Source organism: Echiichthys vipera, assembly GCF_963691815.1.
Source record: "Echiichthys vipera genome assembly, chromosome: 23".
Classification (NCBI taxonomy): domain Eukaryota; kingdom Metazoa; phylum Chordata; class Actinopteri; order Perciformes; family Trachinidae; genus Echiichthys; species Echiichthys vipera.
In genome coordinates, this window is record NC_139848.1 from 12,843,179 (window position 1) to 12,857,625 (window position 14,447).

General features: G+C 42.5%; 1 protein-coding gene across 7 annotated transcripts in view; it reads left to right on the forward strand.

Annotated features, from left to right (window-relative positions):
* dmd (dystrophin) overlaps positions 1-14,447 on the forward strand; it is a 350,545-nt gene that overhangs the window by 140,699 nt on the left and 195,399 nt on the right. For all 7 annotated transcript variants that reach the window (XM_083937926.1, XM_083937922.1, XM_083937924.1 and 4 more), the window contains exons 9-11: positions 1,468-1,664; positions 11,268-11,396; positions 13,339-13,434. In XM_083937926.1, coding sequence (XP_083794052.1) covers positions 1,468-1,664; positions 11,268-11,396; positions 13,339-13,434 — 422 coding nt within the window. The remainder of the gene's footprint in view (positions 1-1,467; positions 1,665-11,267; positions 11,397-13,338; positions 13,435-14,447) is intronic.

Sequence of the window (14,447 nt, forward strand, 5' to 3'; positions counted from 1 at the left end):
CCCACGGTGACACAGGTGTCACACACACCCTTTAAAAGTTCTGGGAAGTTCCTCATTCAGCTTTATCTTTGAGTTTAACTCACATATTTTTTATTTCTTGACAGTAGTATCATCCTGACCCAAAGTGCACATGCACCGAAAATACACTTAATTATTTATTTACTTATCAAGCATCCACTAGGACTTCTTATCACTCTTGTATTTTTTACCACACTAGTATAAATCTTTCATCCCCCTGCATCAGCTTTTTATAAATAGATTGCAATCATCATTCAACATTATTTCAATAACATTATTTTTAGCTGAACAGTTGAAAACGATTTTGACTTCTCAGCGCGTCTGCTCAGCTCGTCAGCTCAGCACGTCACCTCAGCGCGTCTGCGTAGCAAGTCTGCTCAGCGCGTCAGCTCAGCGCGTCTGCTCAGCGCGTCTGCTCAGCGCGTCTGCTCAGCGCGTCTGCTCAGCTCGTCACCCCAGCGCGTCACCTCAGCGCGTCACCTCAGCGCGTCTGCTCAGCGCGTCACTTCAGCGCGTCTGCTCAGCGCGTCTGCTCAGCGCGTCTGCTCAGCGCGTCTGCTCAGCGCGTCAGCTCAGCTCGTCTGTTCAGCTCCTCTGCTCAGCTCGTCTGCTCAGCGCGTCTGCTCAGCGCGTCTGCTCAGCGCGTCTGCTCAGCTCGTCACCCCAGCGCGTCACCTCAGCGCGTCACCTCAGCGCGTCTGCTCAGCGCGTCTGCTCAGCGCGTCTGCTCAGCGCGTCTGCTCAGGGCGTCACCTCAGCACGTCTGCTCAGCACGTCTGCTCAGCGCGTCTGCTCAGCGCGTCACCTCAGCGCGTCTGCTCAGCGCGTCTGCTCAGCTCGTCTGCTCAGCGCGTCAGCTCAGCGCGTCAGCTCAGCTCGTCTGTTCAGCTCCTCTGCTCAGCTCGTCTGCTCAGCGCGTCTGCTCAGCGCGTCTGCTCAGCGCGTCTGCTCAGCGCGTCTGCTCAGCTCGTCTGCTCAGCTCGTCTGCTCAGCTCGTCTGCTCAGCGCGTCTGCTCATTGCGTCCACTCAGCTCGTCAGTTTTCCCAGTTTTTATTTGGGAGACTTTGCAACCAACGTCTGTCTGCTTAAACACAAGATCTTTTTTTGTAACCTTGATCTGCAGCTTGCCACAATTCTCTCTCTTAGCCCTTCAGACAGCTCCTTCAACCTCATGATTCTCATTTGCTGGCCTCCAACAAAGGTGTAGAACCATCTCAAGCATGATCAGAAGAAATGAACAGCACCTGAGTTAAATATTACACAGCAAAAGCTCTGAATACTTATGGCCATGTGATATTTCGGTTTTTGTGATTTAATAAATTTGCTAACAATTTACAATTGTGTGTTTTTCTGGTGTTTGTTCAAAATGGGATGCTGTGTGTGTTTGTCTCAAAGAACTTCTCCTGGAATTGTGAAATGAACTAATTCCCTCGCTTCCTGCTTTTCAGATGTGGCAGTACCTCACCCTGACAAGAAGAGTGTCATCATGTACGTGACCTCACTCTTCCAGGTACTTCCCCAGAGCGTTACCATGGAAGCCATCAAAGAGGTTGAGACGCTGCCGCGGGCAACTGCGGCCGGCGCCGCCCGGGTGACGACAGAGGAGCACTACCAGATTCAGACCCAGCAGCGCTTCTCCCAGCAGGTTAGACACACACACAGGAACACAGGTGGAAGCGCACATACACGTGTTGTGTCAGTTGCCCCCGCCATCGCTGTCTGCTAACAACCGTGTTGCTGTTACTAAGGCTGCCATGTGACACTGCAATGACTCATAGTTTTTTTTTTCTTTATTAAATGATTTTCTCTGGGGAAATTCCTGAACTAATTCTAGATTAGTTTGAAGCAATTTTCATCCAAGCGTCGTGTCCTACAAGCTACAATAATGCACTTCTCCTGCACAGATATTTATCCACAGCAGGTAAAAACTAAACTTCCCATCCCACCACAGCACCACTTTTTAATTGTCTCTGTAGCAATGAGGCAAATTTGATCTACTTTTTAATTTTATTTTTCAAAATAAAACCCCTCTCTGTTTAACATTGCTGGTCAGTTACACATTACTTGATTCCCAAAATGCCTTATGAAGCAATTTGTGTGCGTCCCATAAAAAATGAATAGGGGTGAACTTGCGCCTGATTGAGCTAATGAGACCCAGATATTGTCATAGACGCATGGCATTTTGTTACCATAGTAACATCATAGACTGTGAGTCGCCATCTTGTCAGACTTTGACTCCTCTTTATTTCCTCTTACCAAAAAAGGGCATGTATGTATTTGACGTTGGGGGGAGGGAGATGTGTCCGTCCGGCTGACGTATACTGAATAAGACACATTAGCTCACATAAGCTCCACCGCCCGGGATCTAGGCTAACAACACGTTACTAGATAAATGGGGATGAGAGTCCTGTGTCTCTAGCTGAGACACCGACTCTGATATGAAATAAAGTTTTGGGGAAAAAACACCAGCTCGGCAAGTTGACGGCAGGCACTCCTGTGTCTCTAGCGGAGATTAGCCCGGCTCAGGGAGTGAAGTAGGGAGCATTTATGTTCTATGATTTAAACTGATATTCATCACAGCACCACGCTCATAGACTGTAAAACACCGACCCTCTACGCCCGAATCCTCCTGCTGCTCCAGATTAGCATCTAGTGTATGTGTCATAGATAGCAGGCTGTACTGCAAGTCATGGTGCAAGCGGGGCTATTTAATTAGCATAACAAAGCTAACGTTAACAAATTGTGTTCCTAAACCATCTGTTGGTACATTCGATCAAAGAGCAAAACATCTTGTCACTTATAGTAACACCACCACACCGATGACCACAGTCTAGAAATAAAAAAATAAAAACTAGCCTGTTACAAAAATATCTCCTAAATGTTACAGACTAGAATGTTTTTTTTTAAACCAGCCCTAAATAGGTTTAATTACGCTGTGGAAACGGCCTGTTTAACTTGGGGGGTCAATGAGAAACTGCTCTATTGTACAACCTACTTCTACTGGACACTCTGAGAACTGCAGTTTTTGGCACTTCTGTATTGGATCAGCCAGGAAGTCGCTGTGGTAGGGGCTTGAGTAACATGCCACTGTTGTTTCTGTGGTTACACGTTGGATCGACCCAACTGTCAGTCACTATGGGAGACTGGTAGTGGCACCTTCACTCTAGTGATTCTTATCATTGTGCTTGTGCAGTTTGATGTTGCTGTTACCATGAAGGCTTAATGTTGTGATTATAGTCGAATGCCATGGTTTATTTCCCATGAGCCTTCGCTCTGCATGCATTGTCAGCTTTGTACACTCACTTGGTCATAAGAGCTTCACGCATGCATTTTATTGCTTTATTGTTATGGCAGCGCCCACACTACATAATAACACTCAAGTAGACTCTATAGGATTGTATATTATACAACTAAATCACTGCAGTTGCTTATCTACAACAGAATTATCTGACCAAGTTGCAATATGATGTTGCACTCATTCTAAGCATCAACAAGCCCATGCCATTATCCTGCCAACCTGCCACTTTATCAAGATGAGTAAGTGGGCTTGTGCAATTCCCAGCAGGACCTTCTTTCTCTTGTAGTATTTGAGTGAAACTGAAGGGGGTAAAAGAAGCCAAGGGGATGATCTGCTCTTAAATGTCCTCAAAGTTAGTCATGAATAGGGGCTTTATGGAGGCAACACCAAAAACAGAATCAAGCAGAGAAACTCTTCAGAGATTTGGAGGTCTTTGAGAATACATTTGACAGGGAGGGTTAGGTATCAGCATTACAGCACAACAACTTCATTTTCCATCTCTGAAAGCAGTAAAATAAAAACATTAAATGTATGTTTGAGCTGCCTCTTTCCTTGTAGTTATGCAAAATAAAACCAAGGCGCTAACCAGAAGCCACAAAGGCTCACAAGCACAGTTAAAAAGAGAAACACTGTTTCCGATGATTCTTTTTTATTAATTTCAAATTGGATAATGAACAGTTTGAAGGCATTTACTTCTGAGTGGACCACAAACTGAGAGCAGCAGACAGCAGTTTCCTGGAGGAGCAGAACATCACAACCATTTTAATCACAACACATGATTAAGAGGAGAAAGTGCTGCCAATTTACAGTAAATGTTATCATAAAGCAGACATATTGGCTCAGAAAGTCAAAAAATTATACACCACAATAAACTTTCAGTTTACTCGTCCTGCAATTGTATGAAAAGTAAATACCCGTCCAGGTCAGTCTTTATGTGGAGCGTATTAAAGAATATTATCTTTGCCTTGAGCCACTGGAATATTTGAAAAAGCTATGTTTTAGGATCTGAAGGCTGCTGATAAAGAGCACATGAAATTAAGTATTAGCTATAAAATATAGATACTGTATGAATAAAGTACGGTGATGTACAGGTAGTGATATCGTTAACATAAGACAAGGAGTATTTTTTGGCATTGAAAGTCTGAAAAGACTCACCATCTTATCTTTCACACAAAAAGCAATAACACTTTATGTCCCCAAACCTGAGTTTGAAATTAAACTTGAAGTCAGCATCTACTCAATCACTGTCCATCTGTCCATCCATCACTGGCAGACCCAAACATAAGGTGTGTTTCTATTAGGGTAAAATGTTCGGGTTAGTTAAGGTAAAAGCCACCTCATTCCTGAAGCTGAAACAGCAAAGATAAGATTCTTATACTAGAAGGTGGACCCAGCCAGCAACAGTAGATGTGTTAACTACAATGCATGGACATGACATTAAGGAAGTCACGGTGTGTGTTATCATTTAAGCCTGCAGCTGTATCTTGCAGCCTGCAGAGTCAGATTGAAGGTGCCAAGGAAATCGTGGCCTTGGCAGGCTCCAGAGAGCTTTCAGGTCAGACTAACTGAAACAGAAGTAAGTTATCAGAAGTCCTGTAATTAAGTCTGTCCACTATACTACAGAAGGATTGAACATTGACACAAGCGGTGTAGGGAAAATGAAATTCTCCCTATCACCGTGTTTCCATTACAAAAAAAAGGCCCCAGAGGGATATACCAGACGCAGAGGTTTAGATCACCGATTACAGCTGATCAGTGTCAGAGCAGCGCGCCTTTCTTTCTCAAAGTGAGAAATACAGAATAGTTGCAGTTTGATTTAAGGTGGCCCGTATGATTTACAACGTCAATTTATGTACAAGTATCATGAAAGAAAAGATAAAATTCTGGGCGCTGTAAAAGTGTGTGTTGACACCCCTTTTGCACCATATACACACACACACACACACACACACACACACACACACACACACACACACGGTGAACACTTCCTTAATGTCATGTTTATGCATTGTAGTTAACACATCGACCCACACACACACTGCTGACTGACGTGTCACTAATAGAGCGCTGCATTTGAATTTTGCGTGGGAATGTCGCCACAGAGACTCAAACGTATTTCTGGGCAAAGTGCTTTCATTAGTGGGTCTTGTGATCAATCCCCATTGTTTAAACTCACTGTTTGATAGATAGAAACTTTAAAGACAATTAACTAGAGGAAAAGCTTCAAGATTATAACATTACGTTTTAGTTTTGGCGTCCTGAACAAGCATTAAACTTGGCGACTAGCAGATGTATCAGACTGGTAAGTGTAGTTAGCATCTTGTATTTGTTAGCTTTCAGCTGGCAGTGGCCGACAGCTATTATGACGGTGTGTTTTTGCTCCGTGTTGAGTTGACAGTCCGCTCTGCGCTGGAGGCCTCAGGTTTCTTTGCGGTGTTGTGTCGACGCAGTTCCCCTTTGGAATGGTGTTTCCCATATTGGACAGCGATTGGTGTATGGAGGCAGTGACGTACCAACTAAAGCTTGCCCGGGACACGTTTGAGTCTCAAATTTCTGTCTTCCTTCAGGAGAGAAATGTGAAAACACCTCTGAAGTGACAAACTTTCCTCGGATACAAGTCAGTAAAGTAAATGTCAGACATTTTAGAGTGTTAAACAGGAGAAAAACACATGTTTAGGTGAAGTGGGATGTTAATACACTTTGAATAGGCTTCAGGGCTTCAGAGTGGGTGGTAAAAAAATTAACTGCGGGTCCCCAGATTTCGCTACCACAAACTAGAAGGATGAAGTAAACAAATAAAGTTTAAAAGAAGTGCAAAGCAGGTCATGTACAACTTGCTGCCTGCACAGTCACGCTCTGAGGTGTTTGGATCGGCACAGAAAATAATAATGCTAATAGATGAAAATAAGATTCACCATCTTTTCTGAATCCCTCCTAGATTCTTCTGCAATTTGGCAAACTACCAAAGAGCCCGGCTCTCTGCTGTGCTGCTGCGAAGTACCTCTAAGTAAATCTATCCTTTACTTTTTTACCATGCAGGTAAAAGAGAGGGACTTATACACCTATTTGGAAAGGAAGACCTCTTCTAAGGGTATTTCAATTGTGCGTTTGACCAAAACGCACCACGGCTTGGATGGGTTTTCCAGGGACGGATTTATTTTCTATTAACTACTGTGATAGAAAAGATAAATACTGCACTGTGAAAGCCCTGCATTAAAATGTTTATTCAAAGGGAAGAATGAAAGAGAGGCATTATCAGAACAGTGTACTTCAGTTAACTTAACCTTTGGTCTAAATTTTCATACAATGCTGAATAGTTGGATGAATAATAACCCATCTTATTTTAATTGTTATATTTTGTAAATCAAATCAGAATCCGTAACGTAACCAGTACCTTGTTTCTGTTAGGTAAATGTAGTGGTACAACACAAGGAAGTAGTATACAGTTGAGGTGCTTTGGGGGCCTTTTGTAAGTTGTTTTTGGGATACAGTGAGTTAGAATATGACATAATTCAATATTTCTCTCATAACTAAACATTATAATAAATCTTTAGCTGTTTGGGGTCAAACCGCAGGCCAAGCAATCGACCCGCTCCGAACAGGGATGTTTTGAATTTACACTTTACTTTACTTTAGTATATAAAGATGTACAGAGAGATGAAGAGGTGGAGAAGGGGAGAATGAAGAGTGAGATGAAACAGACAAATAGGGAGTGCGAGGAACGAGTCAGGTGGCAATAAAACGGGTAACAGAGAGGAAAGATGGGAGGGAAAAAAAGAGTTACTGACAGAGGCTATTATGTGCCTCCTCCCTCATCTGTCATCATCAAAGCGGTGCTGTCACCACCTCCTTACATCAACACCATACTACCACCACCGAGGACTCGGGGAGGAAGGGAGCTTCTCATTCAAATAAAATGGGGAAGAATACTAAATCTGAAGTTTGGGTTTAAAAACTACACACAAAGTCAGCTTTTCTATGACGTTATCTGAGGTGTTCTGATGTACCCAAACCCCCAGCCCTCCGGTGCTCGGAGCAGCTGAAAACAAATAAGAGTCACTTGCCAGAGAAGTGTTTGCTACAGGGCTGGGTCGCCTGTGGCGGTCGGCTCTTTGCAGCAAGAAAAACACCTAATCCACCTTGAAAGAGAGAAAGGGGAGAACAGCGAGGGATAAAAGCGAAGAGGAAGACTGACAGAGAGATGATGACAGGTGAAGAGAAGAAGAGGAGAGAGACAGGGGATGGAGGTGAAAGGGGAGATTGATAGCTGGGGAGAAAGAGCCGAGACAGCCGAGAGATTAAACTTTTATGATGTCTGGGGTGGAATGGTTGACTTGGTTTTAGCGATGCAGCCGCTCTCCTGGCTGTCATAGAAGAGGAGGCTTGGGCATGTCAAACAAGCGTGAGAGTCAGTCAGCAATTAAAAGTGACCCTCCAAAATAAGAGTTCAGCTATAAATATAACACCTTCACGGTTTGACTACTGTGTAGTTTTAAAGGTAAAATTCAAACTCTGGTAAGGATTACGGTAAAGATGTTACCCAGCCTATATTTCTACACTTTAAGCCCAACAGTATGTGTACACTTTGGCGTCTGTCCCAACATTGTGGCTACAGTTTGTGGAGGGTTCTTTCCTGTTTCAGACAATATCTCCATACACAAAGCCAGCCCCATAAGGAAATGTTTTTACCAGTTTGACTTGTACAGACTTCTTGACAAACAAGTCCTCAAATTAGACGACAAACTACACCGTTGGTCCACGCCCTCTAGCACAACACAAACGTTTTCTGATCCGACCACTGCCCCTATGGACAGGGTGACATCGCCGTTTCAAAAAAGCCCAATCCCATTTCACCCCTTGCCCCTACCCTTAGCCCTAGATGGCCCTGCAAACGGAGATTCTCCAGACCCACACCCCAAACGGAGGGGTATGACATATGATTAATTATGATATAGGATCCAAAGAAACTAATTAGCGTTAGTTAGCATGTTGTGTAGCAAGGCAACCCAGCACTCCCAGGCGTTGAAGACGTTTTCGTTTTCTGACAAGTCTTCACTTTGCTGCAGACGAGCGCAAAAGGATAGAATAGAATAGAATAGAAATACTTTATTGATCCCAAGCTGGGACATTGGACGACAATGTGTTGTGATGCCACCACAAGCAATAACAGCTGAGGACGGTGTGTTGAATCTCCGGCAAAAAACGTGCAACGTCTGCTTAAGTAAAAGCTGTACATAATGATGTATCACGTTTGAGGGGTCATAGATTTTCAACCCATACCCCTTGTAACTCTGTTTCAAGGGGCAAACTGCAAATGGTAGGGGTTAAAAGTAGAAATGAGAAATTGGATTGGGCAAAAAAGTCTTTATGATCTTGCATCACTTTGGTTCAGGTTTGATTTGGTTAAGGCACGAAAACTACCTAGATTGGTTAGGAAAAACATTGTAGGTTTAGAATATTCTGAAACTTGCTTGTGATACTACAATATATAATTGGTAATGAGGAGTAAAATCCTATTGATGTTTTGTTTATTGTGTGCATTGTTGTTCAAAGAAATAGAGCGTTTATCTCTATATGAATGAACAACGCTTAAGTTAAAACATTCACTGCGCTTTGCAGAAACGTAGCTGCTGCTCTTTAGAGAGTCCCTGTGCAAACAGTCCAGTTTGTCCTTTGCTTAACCCCTCCCCAGAATGTCCACCGTACAATCCTATGTTAGCAACCGTAACTAGGCACAAGAAGCCTGTCAAGCTTTCAGAGCAAGGGAACGGCGGGATATGAAACCTGTCCATTTTAAGAGGCTGCTTGAAAGAAGCGGGGATGAGGAGCTTTACCTGGTCCTGGTGATCACCACATCGGGTGATGCTGTCGAATGTACATTAGCATATTGGATGTGTTTTAATTCACATCTCCTACAACGGTGGAGCAATGCTGTCACACTGTCCTTATCTTATAGAGGTACCAGCCTGCCTTAAAGTACGTTTCCATACAACCAAACTGCATTCTCAATTACGTTGCAAGGGAAATGCAGGACACAGCTCAACCGTTTTCCGATGGAGTCATAACTAATCACTAGCTGAAATAAAGCAGTATTTTGACTTTATCTGCAGGATTTTGATGCCAATGCCAATATTATCTTTCCCTGAAAAGGAAACTAAGTGTAAAACTGGTGACTTTCAAACAACAAGCTGAAAATGTGTGCCTGGATGGGTGTAGTGGATCTCCAGGACAGAGGGTTGTTGAACAGGCGCTGCACACAACACAAGCTTTGACTCGGCGCTACTGTCTGTTGTTCATTCTGCATAACACATCTGTTCTCTTTCTGTCTACCTCTGCCCTCTCTCATGTCTGCATTATCTGTAGGTTTCCATCCAAGGATTGCATCAGATTTGAAAACCTTAATCACTCAAGTGTCTTAACCTTAACAAAAACAATATCAGCAGTGGTAGGAAGTAAACTACTCACTTGAGTTTTTCCATCTTATGCTGCTTTATACTTCACATCGATTACATTTCAGAGGGAAATTACATTTTGCAGTTTGTATTTCACGAGAATTGTATGATCTGCCTCGGAAATATGGTGTATTGTTCAGTGACAATTTTTCTTACACATTGATGCATCAGTAATAATAATCCAATGTCACTTTTGCGATACAACGATATCGTTGTTCCTTTCGTTAGAAATGTTTCGATACCTGAACTTGCTCATCGGACAATAGCCAGTACTGATCAGATACCAATGCATTAAAAAATACACACTTAACCTGGACATAATATGATTGCTATCGGATATGTGCATAAACTTGCGTACTTGCACATACAGATACCGGCATTTTAGGCAGTATCGGTATTGACATGTTCTTTTTCAGTTAGGACTGACATAAAGTTACATGGCATCCATTGTCTGCATACAGGTTAAGTATGTTTTTTTTTAATGCATCAATATCTGAGAAATACTCTGTGTCGGCAGATAAACGAGTTCACGTATGGGAACATCTCGAAACATGAACACTGTTTCCACAAGTGGCACAAGTAGCGAAGTCTCAAAAAGTCAGCAAACTCACTCAATTATGTTCTCTATACAACAAGATTATAGCTAAAGTCTGCTGATGTTAGATGACATCAGCCATCGTACGGTACTGGTCACACCAGAACAAATAAGACTGTGGCAGCAAAACTCATGCGCGTAGTGAATTGAGCAAAGGCGTGTTTCAAACTCAACTTTTTGTTCGCAAGAGGAAGGATGGGTTTCAAAAGTTGGATAGTTTCACTGTCAGTGCATCTTGTTTAAGGGACTACTTTTAGTAAATGCTTCAGTCTAATAGTATTACAGTTTATTATAGTGAATCCACCACAACCTTTGTGAACTGTAAAAGATGCCTGTTTGTTGCAGTATTTCTCAATTTCATCTCCAGAGAGCATTCAAAATTGCAACATTTATAACATTTGTGACATAAAAGTAAATGGCTACTTGTTTTTGAGACTTTCTATTTGTCTTGTAAATGTGTTTTTTGACACGGTGGTAATGGAAACACTTATCTTTACTTACAATCTTATATTTCTTATTCATGCGGTTTCAAAAGTTTTAAAATTAGCTTGACATTTGGATGGAAACGGAGCTTTTGCGTGAATATTCATGTTTCTCTTTTTTTTGTCCTGTTTTCTGCTTCTCTTTCTCATCCTCTCCTCTTAATATCTCATCATCACTCTCACCCCGTTTACTGCTGTCCCTTTTTCATGCCCTCTGCATTTCTTCCACTCTGCCCCTTCGTTTTCTTCTCCTTCCTTTGTACGATTTGGCTTTGGATCTTTTTTGCGCTATGTTTTGCATTCTTTTCGGCTCTCTGCTTCCATCTCCCTCTCTTTTCTGGCTTCTCCTGCCAACTCTTTCTCCCTCTCCCTCTGCCCCATGCTTCCTCTGTCCTATTCTGTCTCTCCGTGTTCCTCTCAGATCACTGTGAGTGTGGCACAGGGCCAAGTGAGGAGTCCCTCCCCTCAGCCTCGCTATAAAAGCTATGCCTACACCCAGGCTGCATATGTCAAGTCGCCCGAGCAAAAGAGGAGGCGTTTTACTGATCAGGTCCGTGTCTTGCAGCGCTAACACTCCATGCCAAACGTCCATCTGTCTGGGCATGTTTTGGCTGCACACCTGTTGTTTTGTCTGCCCTTGTTTGTCTGCTTCACTGGCAAAAAGAAATGTCCATCGTACCAAGTCCACGGTTAAATATACAACCATTTTATGCTTAAGAAGCGGCACGCCTAGGTGAAAACACATATGAAACTATTGGACTTGTTGAGTTAGACATTTTACTTTGCTCCTGCCTGTCAGTCACATTGATTTTTACAATTCATGGTTTGGTTTAAATTGTATTTTATTTAGCTATTGATTGATATATTTGCTTTAACAATTCATGAATCAGAAGTGATACTAACTATGCTTATGGGGTCTTTTTGTCAGTTGTGATTTTTTAGCTGATGTTGCGCAACATTAATGATCAAAATGTGGCGAACCGGAGTTGATGAGCTGAAGGAGTGGGAAGCTCTTACTGAACTGATGCGCTTCTAAACTATAAAAAAAACTCTGTACTTCACGATTTTTAGCCAAAAAAACAACAATTTTAGCCAAGAAAACAACGTTTTAGCGAACAACGGAACAAATTTAACCGACAAAACCATGATTTTAGCCAAGAAAACAACGACTTTGACCAACAAAACAACAATTTTAGCCAAGAAAAAAAACTATTTCAACCAACAAAACAATTATTAAGCTAAAAAAAACGGTTTTAGCCAAGAAAACACTGTACTTCCCTGCCTTTACAAACAAATACAAATCGAAAGGGAGGTTTGTTTCTTATCCGTCACCAATAAATACAACAGCAACTTGTGCACCCTGAAGCACAAAAAAGAAAGTAACAGAACATCCATTGGTCTTGTACTTTTTATGATAGGCCTTCTATATTCCACAACATGACATTTCAAAATGTTCAAATGCATTTTCAAAGCTGTCAGCCTGTGCTGCGTAACTAAATGTGGCCCATAATTTGCTTTTGCTCGGATGGAATGTATTCAGAGACTGTGTCAAATATTTAATGTAACAGCAGGGTGCTAGATTTAACTTGGCTGGCAGCTAAAAGGCGTCGCAAGAAGAAAAGATCATTTGTCAGATAACCCTTATTCAAGCACACACACTGCTCTTTGAAAAGTAGAGTGTAAAGCAAAACTGAACATAAAACCCCCTGTTTCATTGCAACAGGAACAAATGTTTACGATGCACTGTCCAAAGTCGGTCTCAACATGTTTTATATGGACAACTTTGTGTATGAATATAGAATTTAAAACGAACAGCATGTTTTAGACTGTCAGGGAACCTGAATACCCAGCGTTTATTTTAAATTTGATTACTCTACAAGCTATAAACTCCATCAACACAGAATCACTTCTGAGCCTCTACCATCAGGCAAAGGTTTGTAATACAAAACAGGCACTAAGAGAGAATGGCGCTGCCTGAGGCTGGACAGTTATCAGCACCGCAGATGGGCCTTGTGTATCTTTTCAGGACCTTATTAACAGAGAAGAATAGAGCGAGAAGGAGGAGCGTGGAACCCCAGATAAAAAGAGAGAAGTTGTTAGTGTCTAGATCAGTAGCACGCACACAAAGAGAGATACGGGGGAGAGAGAGGGAGAAAAAGAGAGAGAGCCAGAGAGAAAGAGGACAAGTTGTTGAGGTTGGATAAAGGCCAGAACTGCTTGTTGCCACTGGTAATGGCTAACACTAACAGGCCTCTCTTCATCTCTCTCTCTCTCTCTCTCTCTTCTTTGTCCACCTTTCTTTCATGCTGCCTGTTTTTTTTCTACTCATCTCTGCTTTCCGCCCCCCTTTCATTCTCTCTGCTTCTTAACCCTTTTTTCCATCCTCTCTATAACCCTGACACCCTCCATTCCTCTACTTCTCCACATATCTCTCTCCACAATCGCGCTCCATCTCCGTCCATGATCTCCCACCCCATCCCTACCCTCTCTAGTTCCTCAGTCCCGGCCAGGAGGAGCTCCAGCGGGGCCTCAGTCCTCTGCCCCCCGGCTCCACCAGCCTGGAGAGCTACCAGGCCGCACTGGAAGAGGTATGGCACTACAGCGGTGATAAAGACATGTTTCATATCTTATATCTAATGTATTCTTCTGTTAAAGCACAAGTCTGGGGATATTCTGTATCGTTCTTTGTCACTGTCAACAAATCCCACGTGCAAAGCCAAACTAACAATGAATGCTAACAATACTGCGTAATATATCATCAACATAAACTTTGTTTTCTGTACGTATTCCACAAAGTCTGGAGATGACTGATGCCAAAATATCCCTTAGGAAAGTACCATTAAAAGTTACTTCTTGCTGGGGAAGCAGTTCCAAATTCAACTCGTAGTAGCAACAAATCAGATCGATTTTATGGCGCAGAATACACAACCAACACCATTTTCAATATGTTTAATGTACACAGCATGATTTTCTTTTCTTTTAAATATACTTCTAAGTACCGTACTATGACAATTTGGGAATACACCTTTGATGGAGAAAGCACAAGGCAAATAATTCCAAGGTGCTAGAGCCCAACAGCCTCGCTTTACAGTCAAAATGCATTCATACTGTAATAAAATGTCATTGCCGTTTCATTGGTTAATGGACCTGAAGTTAGTAACAAATCAATTAGTGTTGAACAGTTTCAGTAGTGTTTAAGTCTAAGGACGCAGTTAAATCTTTTACAGTCATCTGAAGTGGTCTCAATGATTTACGGTCAACAGGTGATGCCAACAATCATCCATCAGAATAAGCTGAAGTAATTCTGATAATCGTCTGCGTGGGTTTTCTCCGGGTACTCCGGTTTCCTCCCACAGTCCAAAGACATGCATGTGTTAGGTTAATTGATGAGTCTACAAATTGCCCGTAGGTGTGAATGGTTGTCTGTCTCTGTACGTCTCTATGTGCCCTGTGATAGACTGGCGTCCTGTCCAGGGTGTACCCCGCCTCACGCCCGATGTCAGCTGGGATCGGCTCCAGCACCCCCGCGACCCCGACCCCGGGATAAGCGGTTGAAGATGAATGAATGAATGAATGAATTCTGATAATCCTTTTATACTGT